Source organism: Nyctibius grandis, chromosome 13, assembly GCF_013368605.1.
Source record: "Nyctibius grandis isolate bNycGra1 chromosome 13, bNycGra1.pri, whole genome shotgun sequence".
Classification (NCBI taxonomy): Eukaryota; Metazoa; Chordata; class Aves; order Nyctibiiformes; family Nyctibiidae; genus Nyctibius; species Nyctibius grandis.
In genome coordinates this window covers 2,345,054-2,361,218 of record NC_090670.1, presented here as the reverse complement: position 1 = coordinate 2,361,218, position 16,165 = coordinate 2,345,054, and the positions used below count along the sequence as shown (strand labels likewise).

Sequence of the window (16,165 nt, the reverse complement as noted above, 5' to 3'; positions counted from 1 at the left end):
ATCTTGAAATGCTGAAGTTAATGTTTCCCCTTCAGTTCTTACAGCTAGATCTTAAAACCTGCAGGACGGGCTTTCCTGTGTGTTTAAAACAGCACCACTGCCATAGTACCTGCATTTTTCAAATATTTTTCTTCCTCTACTCTCTTTTACACAAAGCCATACACTGTCATTATCACTCTCAGAAATACCAGTAGCAAACTTCTGTTGGAAACTAATCCCAGTAGTCCTGATCTTGTCTATCAGTGTCTTTCAAAAGCAGGTTTTGACATCAGATCTTGACTTGCGCAGCTGGCAGAGGAGGAATTAGTCCATAGGTCTAAATACTTCACAAAATGGTTCTGTAATTGTCTAACAGAAAGAAAGAGTTGTTCTTTTTCTTCCTCTCATCGAAATTCAAGAATTGGCAGTTTCTGTTCAAGGCAGTTTTGAAGGTCGTATCTCTGTTACTTGGTTACAAAAGTTTAGCTACATACCTCAGTGATGGTTCTGCATCCCCAGGTGCTGAATACTACAAACTGAAATTTGGGGGAATTAGTCACAGCGGTGCCAATGAAATAAATCTTCAGGACAGGAGGCATAATACAGTCTCGGGATTTTTGAGAAACTGGGGCTTTGGAATTGCGACTGGGGTTCTCACATGAATTAGTGTATGAAGCCCAAGCACAAGAAACATGGATTTCTACTCTGTATTGTTCAGACTCTGCATAATCAGGAAACGATTTACATATTTGTAAACTTAGGTCTCAAGTTGAACACTTAGCATTTCATCAAATCCACTTAAAAATGGAATTGCCTGATTTTTCTGCTTATTTAATGGTTTGTTTTGTGTCTGTTGTCGTTGTTGTTTGTTGTTTGCAGACCTGGGTTGGCAATAAGCGAAGGAAGATGAGCAGCAAGAGTGCTGTAGAATCTGGAGGCACTCCCCCAGGGACTGTCCCTACTACTCCCTCAGTACCTCCAGAAGCAGCAGTTAGAAATGTGGTAAATATTGCTCGATCCCAAAGCCAGCAGTCTTCTTGGACCTCTTCTAATAACGATGTGATAGTTACTGGTATATACAGTCCTGCTAGTTCATCCGGTAGGCAAGGATCCACCAAACAAAATGCTTCAATGGCAGAAATACATAAAACCTCTATTCCACGACTGCCAGGAAAAAATGATACCGAGTTTCAGCAGCAGCACATCTCTATAGGACGACAAGTACCACATTGTAAAAATGCTTCCCTATTAGTAGGGGAAAAGACTATTATTTTATCTAGGCAAACAAGCGTACTGAATTCTGCAAACTCCATATATGGTCACACTAAAAAAAGCTATGGTGGTTCGTCGGTCCAGACTGCAGAGTTGGTGTTACCTCAGAAACCAATGATATGCCACAGACCCTGTAAAGCTGAACCCGTGGGATGTCACAGGTTACAAAAACCGGAGCATGCAGCTCTCGCGTCGCATGTGGCGCCTGGACAAAGGGCTAATGCCAGGGACCCTTCTTGTAGCACGCAAAACCTGGAAATCCGCGAAGTGTTTTCTCTGGCGGTTACAGATCAACCTCCAAGGACTGTGGGAGGAGGTGCAACGCAGAAGCATTGCTCAGTGGAAGGCAGCTGTCTGTCCATCGCGATGGAAACTGGAGACGTGGATGATGAATATGCTAGAGAAGAAGAACTCGCATCCATGGGAGCACAAATACAAAGCTATTCGAGATACTGTGAAAGCAGCAGTTCTGTTCGAGTAGAGAACCAAAGTGCAGCCTTGTCTGGGCCAGGAAGAAATGTGAGCTGTAGTTCACAGATGGTGAATGCCAGGGACGTGCCTGACAATATCCTGTATCATAACAGAGACTACCACTTGCCTGCACGGACCTCATTACATGCAACATCCAGTACATTATATAACAGTGCTAATCCATCAAGAAGTACCTTTTCTCCTCATTTTACATCTTCAAGTCAACTGAGGCTGTCACAAAACCAAAATAATTACCAGGTAATTTGTGAATTTATCTCTGTCTTCAAACCTTGAAGACAAGGTTGTAGATAAGTACTGTTTTCTTTGACAGCTGGTAGCTGGTAAGCGATAGGTTCACCTTTCAGCAGGCTGTGCTCCGTTTACATCTTTCAGTAGAGACAATTCCTTCTTAAACAAAAGTGCAGGTAGGACTATAGCATGGAAGCGCTCTTATCTGTGCAGCTGAGCCTGTGGCTGCAGGGAGTAGCTGTATATTGAAGATCCATGTGGGCTTGGTAGATTCAATAGATAACCTTTGGTTACGAGAGGATCATACCTCCAGCTGCTGATGCCTGCTCCAGGCTGTGTTGGCCTGACGTGGCTCACCAGCGCATGTCACAGCGATACCCTGGGGTGTTCCTCTGTAGACATACTTTGCACGTGGCACAGGGCAGAACATGGGATCACGCCGTCATTTGTGTGCGGTACAGTTGCTTGCCCTTGTTAATGTCAGCTTGGATTAGCTCTTCCATCAGCACTGCCTCTACCCCCTGTGCAGTTGCCAATCTCTTGGACCTGTTTTCTGTTAGGGATTAGGATCTCCTGCAAGCTAGTTAAGATGATAGGAGACACTAAGTAAGCAAATATTCTTCCTCTCCTGCAGCATCTAATTCAAGTATTGGTTTTACGTTCAATCCCATTATTTCCTTATCCTGTAATAAGAGTCCCTTCAGTGATACTGAGAGGGGAAAATTAAATGCAGCTAATTGAAGAACTAAAAGAAGTTCAGAAGAAACTACAACACTGACACACATTTTTTTGTTTTATGTTATAACTAGACGAGAGATAATTGTGCAGGAAACATCCAAATTGATTTTTTTTCATGGATTTTTATGCCATCTGGCATGACATAGTCTAGAGACAGAGATAAAAGTCTTAAGACTGACAGGATGTGATACTGTGTGTGTTACCTTTGTGCGTTTGCCTGTTAATACCTTTTTAATTTATCCTGAAAGTGAACCGTGTAAACAACACACCATCTTTTCCTGTGCATTGCTCACTGGTATTGGGAGCAATACTTTGTGAAGTGCTTTTGGGTTTTTTCTTTTTTTTTTCTGACTTGTTCCTATCTCATGGGAAGGATTTGAAAGAAAGCTTTTGAGTCTAAGTAAGTGCCACTTTTCACCAGAATTATTGCTTTTTGTGGTAAACTTGAGGTTCGAGGAGTGTATATGCTCTGGAGTGGGTTCTGTGTAGTAGATGGGACACCTGCAATTCTTATGGCCTTTTCTAAGCTGAGCACTTTAGACGAGCTGTTCTTTCCCTTTCTCCCATCTCTCAGTCTGTCAGTATTTGCTGTTACTGTTCTTACTTGAGTTATAAAATTAATTAAATGCTGCTTAGTTTTGACAGCCCATTTTCAAAGAAGAAAAGCTGTAAATGTGCACATCTATTCAATAAAGGGCTGGTGAAGCTGCAAAAGAGCATACAACAGAGTTAGAGAAATTTTTCTGAAGTTTCATGAAGTGAAATGCATTATTGATACCTCCAGCTGTGTGCTGTTGGTACTTCATTTCACTCTTGAAAAAGCATCAGAGAGATGTATTCCTTACTGCTTTTTTGAATTTTAAGATGAAACTTGAAATAACTTTGATTTATGATTTTTTTTTTTTTTTTGAGGTAGAGACAGAGTCTCTTTTAAACAGCTAGAACGGATTCATGGAAGGTGGCATTTTATCTGTCCGTGTGTGTGATATGGATCAGAACAAGATCTCTGTAACTTTGGGGTTTTTTTCCTTTTTTTTCCTCTGTTATAATAATGTACCTGTTTTTTTGGTAAGTGAGGAATTCATCTGCACCCCGTTTGACTTCCATGCCTGTCTCTCAGAGACCTTGTTCTGTGGATTTTGGAATGCATCTTGGATTGAGGGAGCTCCTGTTTCCCACTGACTCCCTTACCCTTCCACAGTTTTAAACCTTGGAAAAACTGGGCAGGTTGCTATGAATTCACTTACTGCTGTAAGCATTCATGCTGTGAACCTCTGAGATGACACTCTTCAGTATTAGAGAATGTATAAGGGAAGGCAAACGCTGTGTGGTTTGTAGTGTCATGGCTCTGTGGAAGCTGCAGAGAATAGTGTCCTACAGCCTGGCCGGGTGCTGGCCTTGAAGAAACGACGGTGCTGATTACTACAGGTCACTGCGTTCCTTGCTGAGAGTTTTTAGCACATTCCAGAACAATGCAAAAGTAAGTTCTGTTTCTTAAGAGGTGTTAGTGGATGACTGTGATGCTTCCAACACTCATTTGTCACGTTGACAAGAAAATTTCACCTACTGCTTTCAAAGTCATGTGCAACAAATAGTGTACCCCGCTAGGCTGATAACGTATTTTGTTGAAATCATCAGTTCTGCACTACTTTAACCCCGTCCTCCAAGTCCTCCCCTTAAAATTAAGTCCAGTGTGACTGCTATTTCATGTAGACACTCCTCGCTTAATAATTTTTATATATTAAACTTCCAGAGACATAGATTTTCTAACAGGTGCTGTCTGAATTCTTTTAGACTTATGCAGGATGACACTTCTTTTGTATGTAGTCAGTTTCTGTTAATTTTATTGCCTGTATTTAGCTAATTTATCCATCAGTGTAGAAATTAAAATCCTTAAACTTAGGGGAATCTTCCTAAATTTAAGAATAGATTAAACCCGAGCTACGTGATCATTGGAGTAGTGGAACATCCAAGCAGATGCTTCTTCAAAGTCAGGACTGTGTGATTTGTGTTTTGATGAAGTAATTACTGTTGTACATTGGTGGGGTATCTAATTAGCAATTAGTTATAGCTCTCTTACTAGTTCGTTTAATCAAATTCATGTTGATGTAAGTTAAGAGTAAATTTAATGAAGTTATCAATTTTAATGCCTGAGCAGTTTCAGTAAACAAATTGTTCAGCCTACTTACTTCTCTTAGTTTGGCTTTAAGCGTATTGACCTAGAGAGGCTCTTCTTGCTGGCCCTCAAGGCTGAATCATGAGTTAGTCTTGGTTTCCTCCCCCCAACCCTAAGGGACAAAAATACTGTTGAAAGTATGTGTATTTTTAATTACTTTGTTATACACACTGAGGCATAATTATCTAATTTAACCCTGTCTTCTTCAAGGGAAACTCCTAAGCCTGTAGCCAGTATGTCAGAATAGGATATAGATATAATATATATTTATTTATTTTTAAGATTCACTTTTAAGGATGTTCCTTTATATGAATGAGATGCACTTTTTCTTTATTTAAGGAAATGGGACTCCATTTGTATTTTGTGGGGTTTTTTTAATGTGTTGTAGTGATTTGTTTACTTCCCTAGAGACTTTTGAAGACAAGAGGAGGACTTTCTTGCCAACTTTGGGCAGCACAGCTTTTTCCTAGGGCAAGCAACATGGTCTTCTCTGAAGAGACTTGAACAAAGTGTTTCCTTTCTTGTAACAGAAGCGGAATTGTGTTTGTCACGGGAGATCCTCCACTTTATTTCTGGGATTAAATGCCTCCAGCTGCATGAGTGGGGAGAACCTGTGGGGCTCTGGGGAGGACAGCAGCAGCGAGCAGGCTGCAAAGACACTCTGTATGCCTTCAAGTAATGCTGGGACACACGGCAGCCAGGACGGGGTTGGGGCTTCTGGTTTGTTCAGTGCACTGAGTTTGACACAGTAAATCTACAGGTGAATTGGGAAAAGATTATGTAGGGACCTCATACAGTGTAACCAGTGTAATTGAGATGCAGCACTGGTGACACACAAGTGTTGCAGTGCCTTTGAACGTTCTCTAGCAAAGTTGCCATTTCTGAGACACATCTTTTCTGAGACAAGCATTTCAGGTTGTCATTTTTGCAGCTTATGGTAGCTGTCCCAGTTGGACTAGGACTGGAGTTAACCTGTGGGTGCAGGATAACTATGCATCTCACTCAAAAAATAAACCTCCCCAAAAACCCCCAACCCTTCTGCCTTTTTCCTAGAGCCATTTAGAGTGCTCCCATGCATGTTGTCCTTCAAGCAGGTATATTGAGATGAACTTGATTGTATTTGGCATCATACCTGTCAAAACTTGTGTGCAATTGTCTTCCAAGTAACCGTTAATGCTCTGCCAGACTGATTGCTTTATTCACATAGAAAAGCACTTTTTTTCTGTAGCCCCACTTCAAATTTGTGAAGAGAAGCCATCTGGGTGGCTACTGAGGACACATTTACAGTGGGTTCTGTGGTGTGAAGCTGTTGTGTGGGATATAGAATTGTAATAGATGTAACTTGTTTATACAGAATTTCTAAAATGTGCATGTGCAATTAAGAAATTAATATTTTAGACACACAAGCTGATGTAGCCTTGCCCTTAGGAGGGGAGGGTGTTCATTTCTAGCCCCCCTCAACCCTCCTTGTGCTGTAATGAGAAAGTGTCTGACCTTAGGTAACCTCCAAGCGCTTCCAACTAAAAGCTTTTAGAATAAAAGTATCTTATGTGCTTGTAGAGTAGACAAACCGTACCAGGTATTCTGTATTTGGTTATGCTCATGCTGCAAGACTCATTAGTAGAGCACTTCTCAAATACAAAAACTATTAGGGTAGTTTGATAGAGTCAGCAGAAGTGCGTAGATTTTTCTTTCTCACATATATAGTGTGTGTAATGACTTGAGATTGATTAATCTCTCAAGAGCTATGTTTAGTCTCTCAAGCATTGCTTGTCTGCAGCAGAAGATGAACATGGAATCCTAAATAAGCCTAAAATATTCCCGGCTATGACACATTTCAGATGGCCAGGAAAAACAGTCCAAGATCATTATTTATTAAAGTCTGACCTCTGGGAATGATGGAGAAGCAATGGGAATCAAGGCAGCTAACCTTTGCCTTCATACCCCTTCCTCTTCTTTCTCCAACCTGCTGCCCCTCGTTTTTCTGCTGATATGCAAATCCTCCACATCTGACTTTGCATAGCTCAGTTACTAATGTGATAGTAGTTTTTTCTGAGGGTTTAACTGATGTAATTGAAAAATACGTGACGGCAGTTCTGTCAGACATTAGCCCTTGTCTAACTCCTCCAGTCTGCTTAATCTTACCAGTTTTGTGAGAGATTGCAAGTGAAAACCTGTGTTCTGAAATATGAGTTTTGAGATAGAAAAAGTACAGAAACACCCAAGTTGCCATCGTGTTACCTTACCCTCACCCAAAGAAACACTGTTTGGTTTTTAGCCTTACAACAGTAAGGCAGAGTGTGACTTTCTTTTGCTTTTAAATCTTAACCTGCTCTAAAGACAGTCTTATCAGAATTGAATGTACAATATTGAAGTCTTGTGAAAGCTGCTCGGTATTAGCCATCGTAGCAACCTAAGCTGTTGTTGTTTTCTGTTCTGTTTCCTCCTTCCCCTCTGCAGATTTCAGGAAACCTTACTGTGCCTTGGATTACAGGTTGTTCCAGAAAAAGAGCAGTAAGTATATTTCCATTTCAGTAGCTAATGCATCAGGTGAAGGAATGGAGAGTTTATAAAAATGCACTTTTGAAAATTGTCAGTTCTGTTCACCTTGCATGGTTTTTTTTTTTCCCTTTATACTTTGTCTAATACAAACATTATCTGCAGGTAGAACGTTTCAGTTCACGTAAAGTTGGTGTATATCTTTAAAAGCAGGCCAAGGTCATAATCCTGTGTCAAGTAGTGTGACGAATTGTGCTCTTAGCTGAAATACAACATCTGAATTGATAAGGACTGAGAGTTTAGAGCTCAGAATACATTTTTTATATTGAAAGAGAAATGGTGGTTAATTGAGGCAACTCAACATTGAAGAGAGTAACTCCCTCTTCAGCTACACTGCACATGCACAGAATTACTCCGTGCTATCTGTAGTAACTTAAGTCTAATTTTATCCACATATATGTCATTTCACATTGGGCAGAATCAGCCAGGTTGGTGTCCCCAACTCACAAATGACTCCAAACCATAACACAAGGTATGAAACAGCTTTTGTCAGGAAGATACCTCTCTCCAACTCTTTTGTTTGGTCCCTGTTCAGCGTTTCTGTTCAAGAGTAGTCTGCTAGCTTCTCTTTGAAGAGCATGTCGGTTCTGCTTGCTTACCGTGAGAATACACCCTAAACCTGCAGGTTGGATGGTACAGCCAAGCTTTCAAGAGGACGTTACTTATTCACCCAGCTGTATCAGAAGCAATAACTAGCAAGATGGCTATCATGATAACCAAACTTATCCCATCAAACCCCCCAAACCACTGAGCTGTCAGTGCTTTGGCAATCATGGCTAGGTAATGGCAGAGCCTTTCCTTGCCTGCTCCTCCCAGCTGTACCCAGTACTTTTTTTATGATTTTCAGTTCTTCTGTTTAGTCTTCAAAAGGTGTGAGTTTGGTAGCGTTTCCTGTATAAGTCGGAATCTAAGGACCATCACATTAATTGTGTTTTCTCTCAGACTTTTGCTAGGTCTCAACTGTAGCACACTTACAGTTTCTGCAGACTTAGTAGTATCACTTACTTCTGTTTCTATAGAGAGCACTTTATAAGAGCATCTCCCAGAGGAACCAGTACTTTTATACAAATCCTGTTGTTGCTCATTCCATCTTTCCCCCCCCCCCCCCCAAGTCCTAGTTTTCTTGAGTAGGCTTTTTTAAATGTAGCCCTTTTCTGGAAGGCACCTTCCCTCTGTCACTTAATGACCTTTTAAAACCCCAAGCAGCTGGTGAGTGTCCTAGAGTACAGTTTCACTGTTTGGCTGAGCTGATTTCACAGCACATCACTGTCGAGAGGGAGAGGTTTTCCCCCCTCTCCCTACGGGTGTGCTGCCACCCCATCCGTAGCACTGGTGCTAGTATCTAATTGCAAGGTAATCCAGGTCAAGCATCTGACCTGTCAGATACAGACTTGTCTGCTGAGTTTGTCCTCAGTGAATTGAATGTATGTGCTGGGGATCAGAGGAGTGCCAGAGCCAGCTCAAAGTAGGCAGCAGGAGCATGTGGCTGGGAGCAGTGAAGAGAGTGGGGCATGATGCTGTACTTGGTAGGTTGTTGAGGCATGCTAGATATCCAACACAAGCTGTGGAAGAAATTCCTGCACTAAGTTTAAAACCTTCAAGGATGTGGAAGTGCCTGTTTATTAAGGATAGTTATTAGGGAGCTCTTTTTCCTTAGACCTTTACTCCTGTGTCTTTTTTAATCAATAAAATGCATAAAACCCGTTGGTTAATACAGTCCGGTTTGACAACGTCTGTTTCCAGATTTGTGGATGCACTTTCTCCAGTTTGAATGCACAATTAGCCTTCGTAAGGAGACAGGTTTAGGAGCTGGCACTCTGAAACTGCTGTATACACACAGGCGTAAGACAACAAAAAGCGAGAAAAAGCTCCTACTTCCTGGGAACCTTCAGTGTCAGATGTGAAGTTCTTTTGAAGAAGGAGCATGAGGGAACAGAAATAGAGTGGATAGAGTTGTAGAACTGCGATTATGGCAATTACTGCCATTCAAACAGGAAAAAGGCTAATCTGTGTTTTGTTTAAAATGGAGAAGATCATCTTTTAGATGCTCTGAATTTTTAATCTCTTGCCTTGATGTTTTGTTTTCTTTGCCCTGTCCTTCAACTGCATCAAGAGAGGAATAAAAACTGTGCAGTTCTGCAGAAACTCTTTGTAGTCTGCTCAGCTATGCTGTGAAATGACGTAATCCTGACTGATAATGAATATTAGTCTAGAAATATCACCCTCTCAGTTATTCATGAGAATGTCTTTGGAAATTACAGTGTTCTGTGTTCTGTCATGGTGCGCCTGCAATACATTGCTTTATGAATGTGTTGATCTGTGGTTTTTCACAGGATGGTGGAAGGATAACAGGGATTCAAAAATAGCAACGAAGATACGGGTTAAAGAGAATTAAAAGGGGAAAATATCTTCACTTTTGTCCTTGCGTTTATGTCTTGAGTGTGCTAACTGTGCTTAAGTCATGTGTCATCTGATGTCTTAGCAGAATGGCTGGTCTTTATAGTAGGTATAACTTAGCATGCTAACGATGAAAAACGTTTGTCACAGATGCTGACTCTAGGTAAGCTGTGCCTGGCTTGGTTGTGAAGTTTATTTTTTGAGGAGAGCAGGGATTTGGGTTTGCTTCTCTTTTTTCTTTTTTTTTTCTTTTACTTTCTAATTAAAAATAGTTTTAGTGGTCTTAATACCAAGTCTGAAACACAAAAGTCATTAAGATAACAGATTAAGGTCTTAAAATTATTTCTGCCCATCACCCTTCAGAAGCAGGCATAGTGATAGTATTTTGGATGGGATTTTAAATGAAACTTAAGTTGTCTTTCGTGTGGATGTCTGGGCTAGTTCATGCGAGGTTTCAAGGGAACGCTGCCCTCAGTGGAGACACGCTGGATTTTCCCCCACCTGGAGCAGCACTGCGTTGTAGTGATGGCCTTGTACCTTCCTCATAGTGTACTTCTGCGCTTTGGTGGAACCTCTGCCAGAGGTAGGTTAGCTGCATCTGCCTAGAGCTTCAGCTTGGGGTCTCTGGACTCTCAATCTGGCGTGTGTATTTTGGGAGAAAATATCTGAAATAAGTGGAGAGTTCCTGTACTACATTTTGTTTTTTAAATTGCTCTTTCAACATTGCCTATTTCAATACAATTCTGGAGATAGTGGCATTAAAGCGTTCCCCTCAGAGTCCTGCCTGTCACAGAAGGAGTACAGTAGATGCACTTTGAATCAGGTAAAGAAGCTGGTCTAACCCCAGGTCAGTGTGAGACCTGCCACCAGTTGTGCTGGCACCTCTTCACTACTCCCAACAGCAATCCTTCAGTTAATGCAAAGGGAAGGCAAGTCTTACCATAATTTCAGACAAAATACATCTTTTTATTATCTGCTATGCTGCACCTCAGTTCCACAGATCACCTGGGCTTATTGTATCCTGTGATCCTGCAGGCTGGAAGGAATGTCGTGGCTGGCCAGGAATAGGAGAAGCAGACTTTCTAGTCAAATATGAGGAAGACATCAATAGATTAAGTAAGACTCATGATAATTAGTGTCTAAAAATCAGTTTGCTTTGAGGCTAAACATTGATTATTTAACAGACTAGTTCAAAATCTCAAGAGGAAGGGTGAGTTGTCAGTTTGTGTGGATTGGAGGTTGGTTTTAGAAATTGCAGAGTGAGATGACTGGAGTTGAGAGTGTAATTTTTGGCTAGACTATTCTATTGCACTGATCTCTCTCTTTTTCTCTCTTCTTCTTAGCTGTGTGTGGTTTAGAAACATATTACCAGAATATATGTAATTTTGGCTGAGTGTTGACGCAGTTACAGCTCTTTTCAAGCTGTGGTACTATGAAATATTTATCAGTCCTGCTTCCATCGTAGCAAACTTCAAGCTTACCCAACCAATGGGAAAAGATGCAAAAAGTCTCTCTTCCAGAAATCTAACAGTTTGTGCATTAATAGTATGTTAGCAGTGATAGTTTAAGGGTGCCTTCAGATGCCGTTTGGCTTGCAGTCCATTTCCAAACACCTTTTTGCCTGAAGGCTGTGCAGCTTGCTGCCGTATCTTCTGCTCTGTGAGTGAAGTTGGCGGTAGCATCTCACTCCTAACCATTTGCTTTGCTAGGGCCCTTCAGGTACACTTCTTCATCCTAAGAAGATTGAAGGTATCTTGTGGTGGGTGCTTATCTGCTCATGGGATGAGAGAGGAGCTGTCAAGACTTGGGGAAATGCAGTGTCTAGAAACCAGCTCTCTGAATTGCTCTGGTAGTTACAGCTACCAGCTGCCTTTGATTTTTTTCCCCAGGGATAATCATCTGTGGCCTGGGGGTCGTTGGGGCTTTGCTGGGTGGGAGTGCATGCAGTGTGTCTGCCTGGAGAAAGCACAGTTCTTTCACAGATGCTTCTGATGGCAGTGTTCGTGCACGGGCAATTACCCTGTGTGTGCACATTAGTGTCTGGCCAAAGCAGTGGGATTGGTTCTGTAGCAGCAGACTGGGTGTCGCTGAAATGGGGCACAGCTTGTGACAGTTGTGAAACCTGAACCTAAAACCTCAAACTGAAGGAATGTGTAATCTGGCGTAGCTTTACTGAGGTTAAATATGCTGGTGGTGTTAAGGGAAAATACAGACCTTCAGAATTTGGGTATGGGAAATGAAATCAAGAAATAATAAACTGAAGAGTAAGAATAATATTAAATGGTGCATCTGGAAAAGGGGGAACGTATGTAGAATGATTGATTCAGAAATAACTATTATTACATACAAATACGATCTTGAGATATGAATTGATAATCCTCCAAAAAAAGCAGTTAGATGTTAAGTAATGTCAGTGTTCAGAGACCTGAATGCTGGCATCCTTAGGAATGGGGAACAAAGCAAAATGACATTATGCTCTTATAGAAGAATCTAAGATTTGTTCGTACTTTGAATGCTGCGTGCACTTCTGATCTTCCCATTCCTCCCAACAGAGAAGCAGTAACAGTGAGCAAAGGCATGGAACAGCCATATGGTGAACAACCAAATGGGCTATATCTCTTCAGACGTGAAAAGAGTTGACTGGGAGGGAGTGGAAGAGCATGATGGAGATCTTAAAAAATACTAAAAGTGTGGAGAAGCAGATCCAGACTCGTTTGTTCCAGTATAAGAGTGGGTGTCAAATGAAGCTAGCCTTGGATTGGCTCAAAAGGAGATTGGACCTGTTTATTTAGAGTAACTTAAAGTAAGAAGTGCCTCCAATTTATAAGATACTGAGGTTGCTAGAGAGTATTGGAGGGGGCTGTCACTGTTTGTCTATTCTACTTTTTACTAAACTTTAAAAAACCTTGAAAATGTGCAAAAGAAGTAGCACTCTGAGATTTCTTGCTGTTCCTCCATAGTAGAGTTTCTGAGCAGTAGTGACTAAAATTTATGAGAGGTTTGTTTGCTAGAAATAACCGTTACCTCTGAACATTTCATCACAGAGCATCCGAACTGTTGATTTAATGTAATTGCACTGCAATTTAAATAAACCTTTTTGTTAACAGCACACAGTGCTCAGCTGCAGCATAAATGCAGTAGTTATTGCATTTATATTAAAGCTCTAGTCCTTTCATTTTTTAACATATCTTTTATTAATAATCTGAAGATTGTGTATAGCTTTTGTGCATGTGGCCTGAAACATTTTCAACTGGTGCATAAAAACTGATGTACAAAAGCTGGCTCTAATAGAAGGCAGGATAAGGACACTCCACTGCAATGCAATTATTCATACCAATTATAGGCACTAGATTTGCACCACAAATATTGCATGCACAGTGGGAATTATGAAGGGCTCGGCAAACTGCCAGGAATGTCTATAATAAACTGGGTCATCTCTTATAAGAATGTTGTTATTACACTTGAGAGGTCAGGGGATAAGCAGGGTTTAACCCTCCGCTCAGCAGAACTGCTGATTCAATTTGCTCCCAAGGATTGCTTTTCATTGTGAGCTGATAGTCTATTTTCTGCTGGAGAAGCTTCTCTGCTTTTCAAACTATGGACAACAGGACTGGTAAATGTCAAGAATTCAGGAAACAGTTAATACTGCCGAGGATAAAGCTGAGCCTCAAATCAGCGAGCAAGGGATCTGAAGAGAGGAAATGAGAATTGTGTTCCTAATAGTTGTTGTTATGAAGTAAAAATTTGAACTGAATTACTGGCTTGTCTTCAGCTATGGAAAGTATTGTTCTAAATATGAAGCTTTTCAATATTATCTTTTGATATTTTTTTCTATGCTAACTGATGCATAACCATCAATGTTAATGATATTAACATGATGACTATGGGGTTTTTTCTCTTGTTTCCTTAGTTCCTCTGATGGTACTAAGCATGAGAAGGTTATTAACTAAATTGAGGGAAGTGTAGTTATATGTTCAATCTAGAAATTCTACCCTTTATTTTCTCTCAAAAGACATTGGCTTTTGTAAAAGCAGTGTGTAATTTTTGAGCAGCTTATAACGCAGGAGTCAAATTTACATATAATCTTTGTCAAGGGGATGATCCTGTAATTGAATTTATTTGTGATTTCCCTAAGAAATTGTTGAAAAGGCATATGGCACAGTCAGTTACACAAAGGTAGTTAGTCTGGATCTAAACTTTGTACAAGCTGATGTGTTATTTATGTCTAGAGAGTGTCGGGGTTGAGGCTGATCCTGTTACGGTGGTGCAGCAAGTGAGAGCAGTGGAAGTAACCAGAGTTCCCTTGCACTCCCTGAGGTACCATAAAGCAGCTCGTGTTCACTGTGCGCAGACAGCTCCTGCGGCTCACGTAGTACGCACTGACCTGCCAGCCTCTCAGCAACTTCTTTGTGAATCACAGAATCAACCAGGTTGGAAGAGACCTCTGGGATCATCGAGTCCAACCATTGCCCTGACACCACCATGGCAACTAGACCAGGGCACTAAGTGCCATGTCCAGTCTTTCCTTAAACCCCTCCAGAGATGGTGACTCCACCACCTCCCTGAGCAGCCCCTTCCAATGGCTAATGACCCTTGCTGAGAAGAAATGCTTCCTAATGTCCAACCTGAACCTCCCCTGGCGAAATCAGAGCCCATAAATGTCAAGAATCTTTCTTTTGGGGCACTGGTAAAATTTCAAGTCCAGTAACCTGATAGATTCTGCCTTTCACTGCTGCAAAGACCAACCAGCTGTATTACAGGCAACACTTACACCGCCAAAATGTACCTTTCTGAAGACCTTTCAGCTTTTCAGAGGCTCAGTTCCTACCTGCTTGGCTGTGTTCAGTAGGTTACTCCATGCTGATCTTGGAGGAGAAAATGGCAAAAATGAGATGCGGACTCCAAAGTGGAAAAGTTCAAGTAGGATGAGAAGTACTAGTTGGAGGATAGGCTGAGTTTGCTGGGGTGGATTGAGCCAGGCAGCTCAGTGAGTCTGCTCTCCTCAACCCAGAGGGGGACCTGACTTTTCATACCATCTTTTATTTACATGTGCTTTTTTCCCCCCTCAGTTTTGTTCCTGCTTTCTGGACTCTCATGGAGTGTGTGTTGTGGGATTTTTGTTTTTTCTTTCATATCATTTGACTGAAAAAGCTTCTTCTCCATTTCCTTCTCTGACCTGCGATTGGTATTGGCGTGATTCATGTGCTGCTGCACGAGCTCTTAATGAACGAGTGAAAGGATCAGGTACCTGGTGTCATGATAACTGCAACAGCAACAAAAAAAAAAAACAACAAACAAACAAAAAAACAACAAAAAACAAAAAACAAAAATACATATTGTCATCTGAAATGCTAGGAATTGTTTTTGATAAGGAGGAAAACAAAAAACTTTAAGTTCTTTCCCCCCCCCCCCTCCATTTCCACAGTAAGTGGCTGCAAAAGATTTCTTTGGGAACATAGCTACAGGAGAGTTCCCCTAACTTTAAAACATCTACTTTGATCTAAGATGTTGAGACTGACTCTACAACCCTGGTCTTGCAACAGTTGTGAGGTGAAAACCATTGAATAGTGATTTATCTAATAAGAATCGTATTAAAACATTCTCAGTAGATCATCAGAACTAATATACATCCAACTACAATGGAAAAGATATAACACTACTTTTTTTAAGTAAAATTTTTGAAGGCCAGGTGGTTTTGCTAAACATTGCTTTCTCCACTTAAAATCCTTGTATTTAGTCAGTAAAAGCTGAGCAGCCTCTGCACCCTTCCCGCAGTACCATCCCTTTGGTAACTCTCTAGTCAGTTATTGTGTGTCTTTTGCCTGAGGTGGGATCTTTTTGCATACTGCAAATATAAAGCTTTTGTATTAGCAGGTGTCCTTGCCCTGTATTCTTTCAGTAGAAGCAGCATTTTCTTAGATAACAGGAAAATCATGTGGCAAGCAGAAATCTGAACTTGCAACAGCATCAGCTCTATTTTCTTTGGGTTTTGTTCTAATTTGGCCGTTGCAACAAACTAGGTGAGTTTATTAGGTATATTTCCTTCGCTTCTCTCATTTCACCCCTCCACTGGGGAGGGGGTATTTTCACAGCATGTTCCAGGGGGTTTCTTTAAGCTGTGCATATTAAATATGAAGAAATTTTCTATTTTCTTTTCCCGATAAGTGCAGATCGCAGTAAGTTGTGTGAGTGGTGGCTTGTTCCAGCAGTGTTGTCAGTGTGAACTCTCCAGAACCAAGAGCAAACGTTACTTATTTATTTACGTTTTAAAAACACTCGATGTACTTTAGAGGGTGAAGCTGCCCTGCGCTACCGGCACGTTCA

The 16,165-nt window shown here is 41.1% G+C and overlaps 1 protein-coding gene across 9 annotated transcripts in view; it reads left to right on the top strand.

Annotated features, from left to right (window-relative positions):
* HDX (highly divergent homeobox) overlaps positions 1-16,165 on the top strand; it is a 51,763-nt gene that overhangs the window by 11,437 nt on the left and 24,161 nt on the right. For 8 of the 9 annotated variants that reach the window (XM_068411980.1, XM_068411978.1, XM_068411975.1 and 5 more), the window contains 2 exons: positions 859-1,980; positions 7,346-7,399. In XM_068411980.1, coding sequence (XP_068268081.1) covers positions 859-1,980; positions 7,346-7,399 — 1,176 coding nt within the window. The remainder of the gene's footprint in view (positions 1-858; positions 1,981-7,345; positions 7,400-16,165) is intronic. The other variant, XM_068411979.1, reaches the window with a different exon arrangement.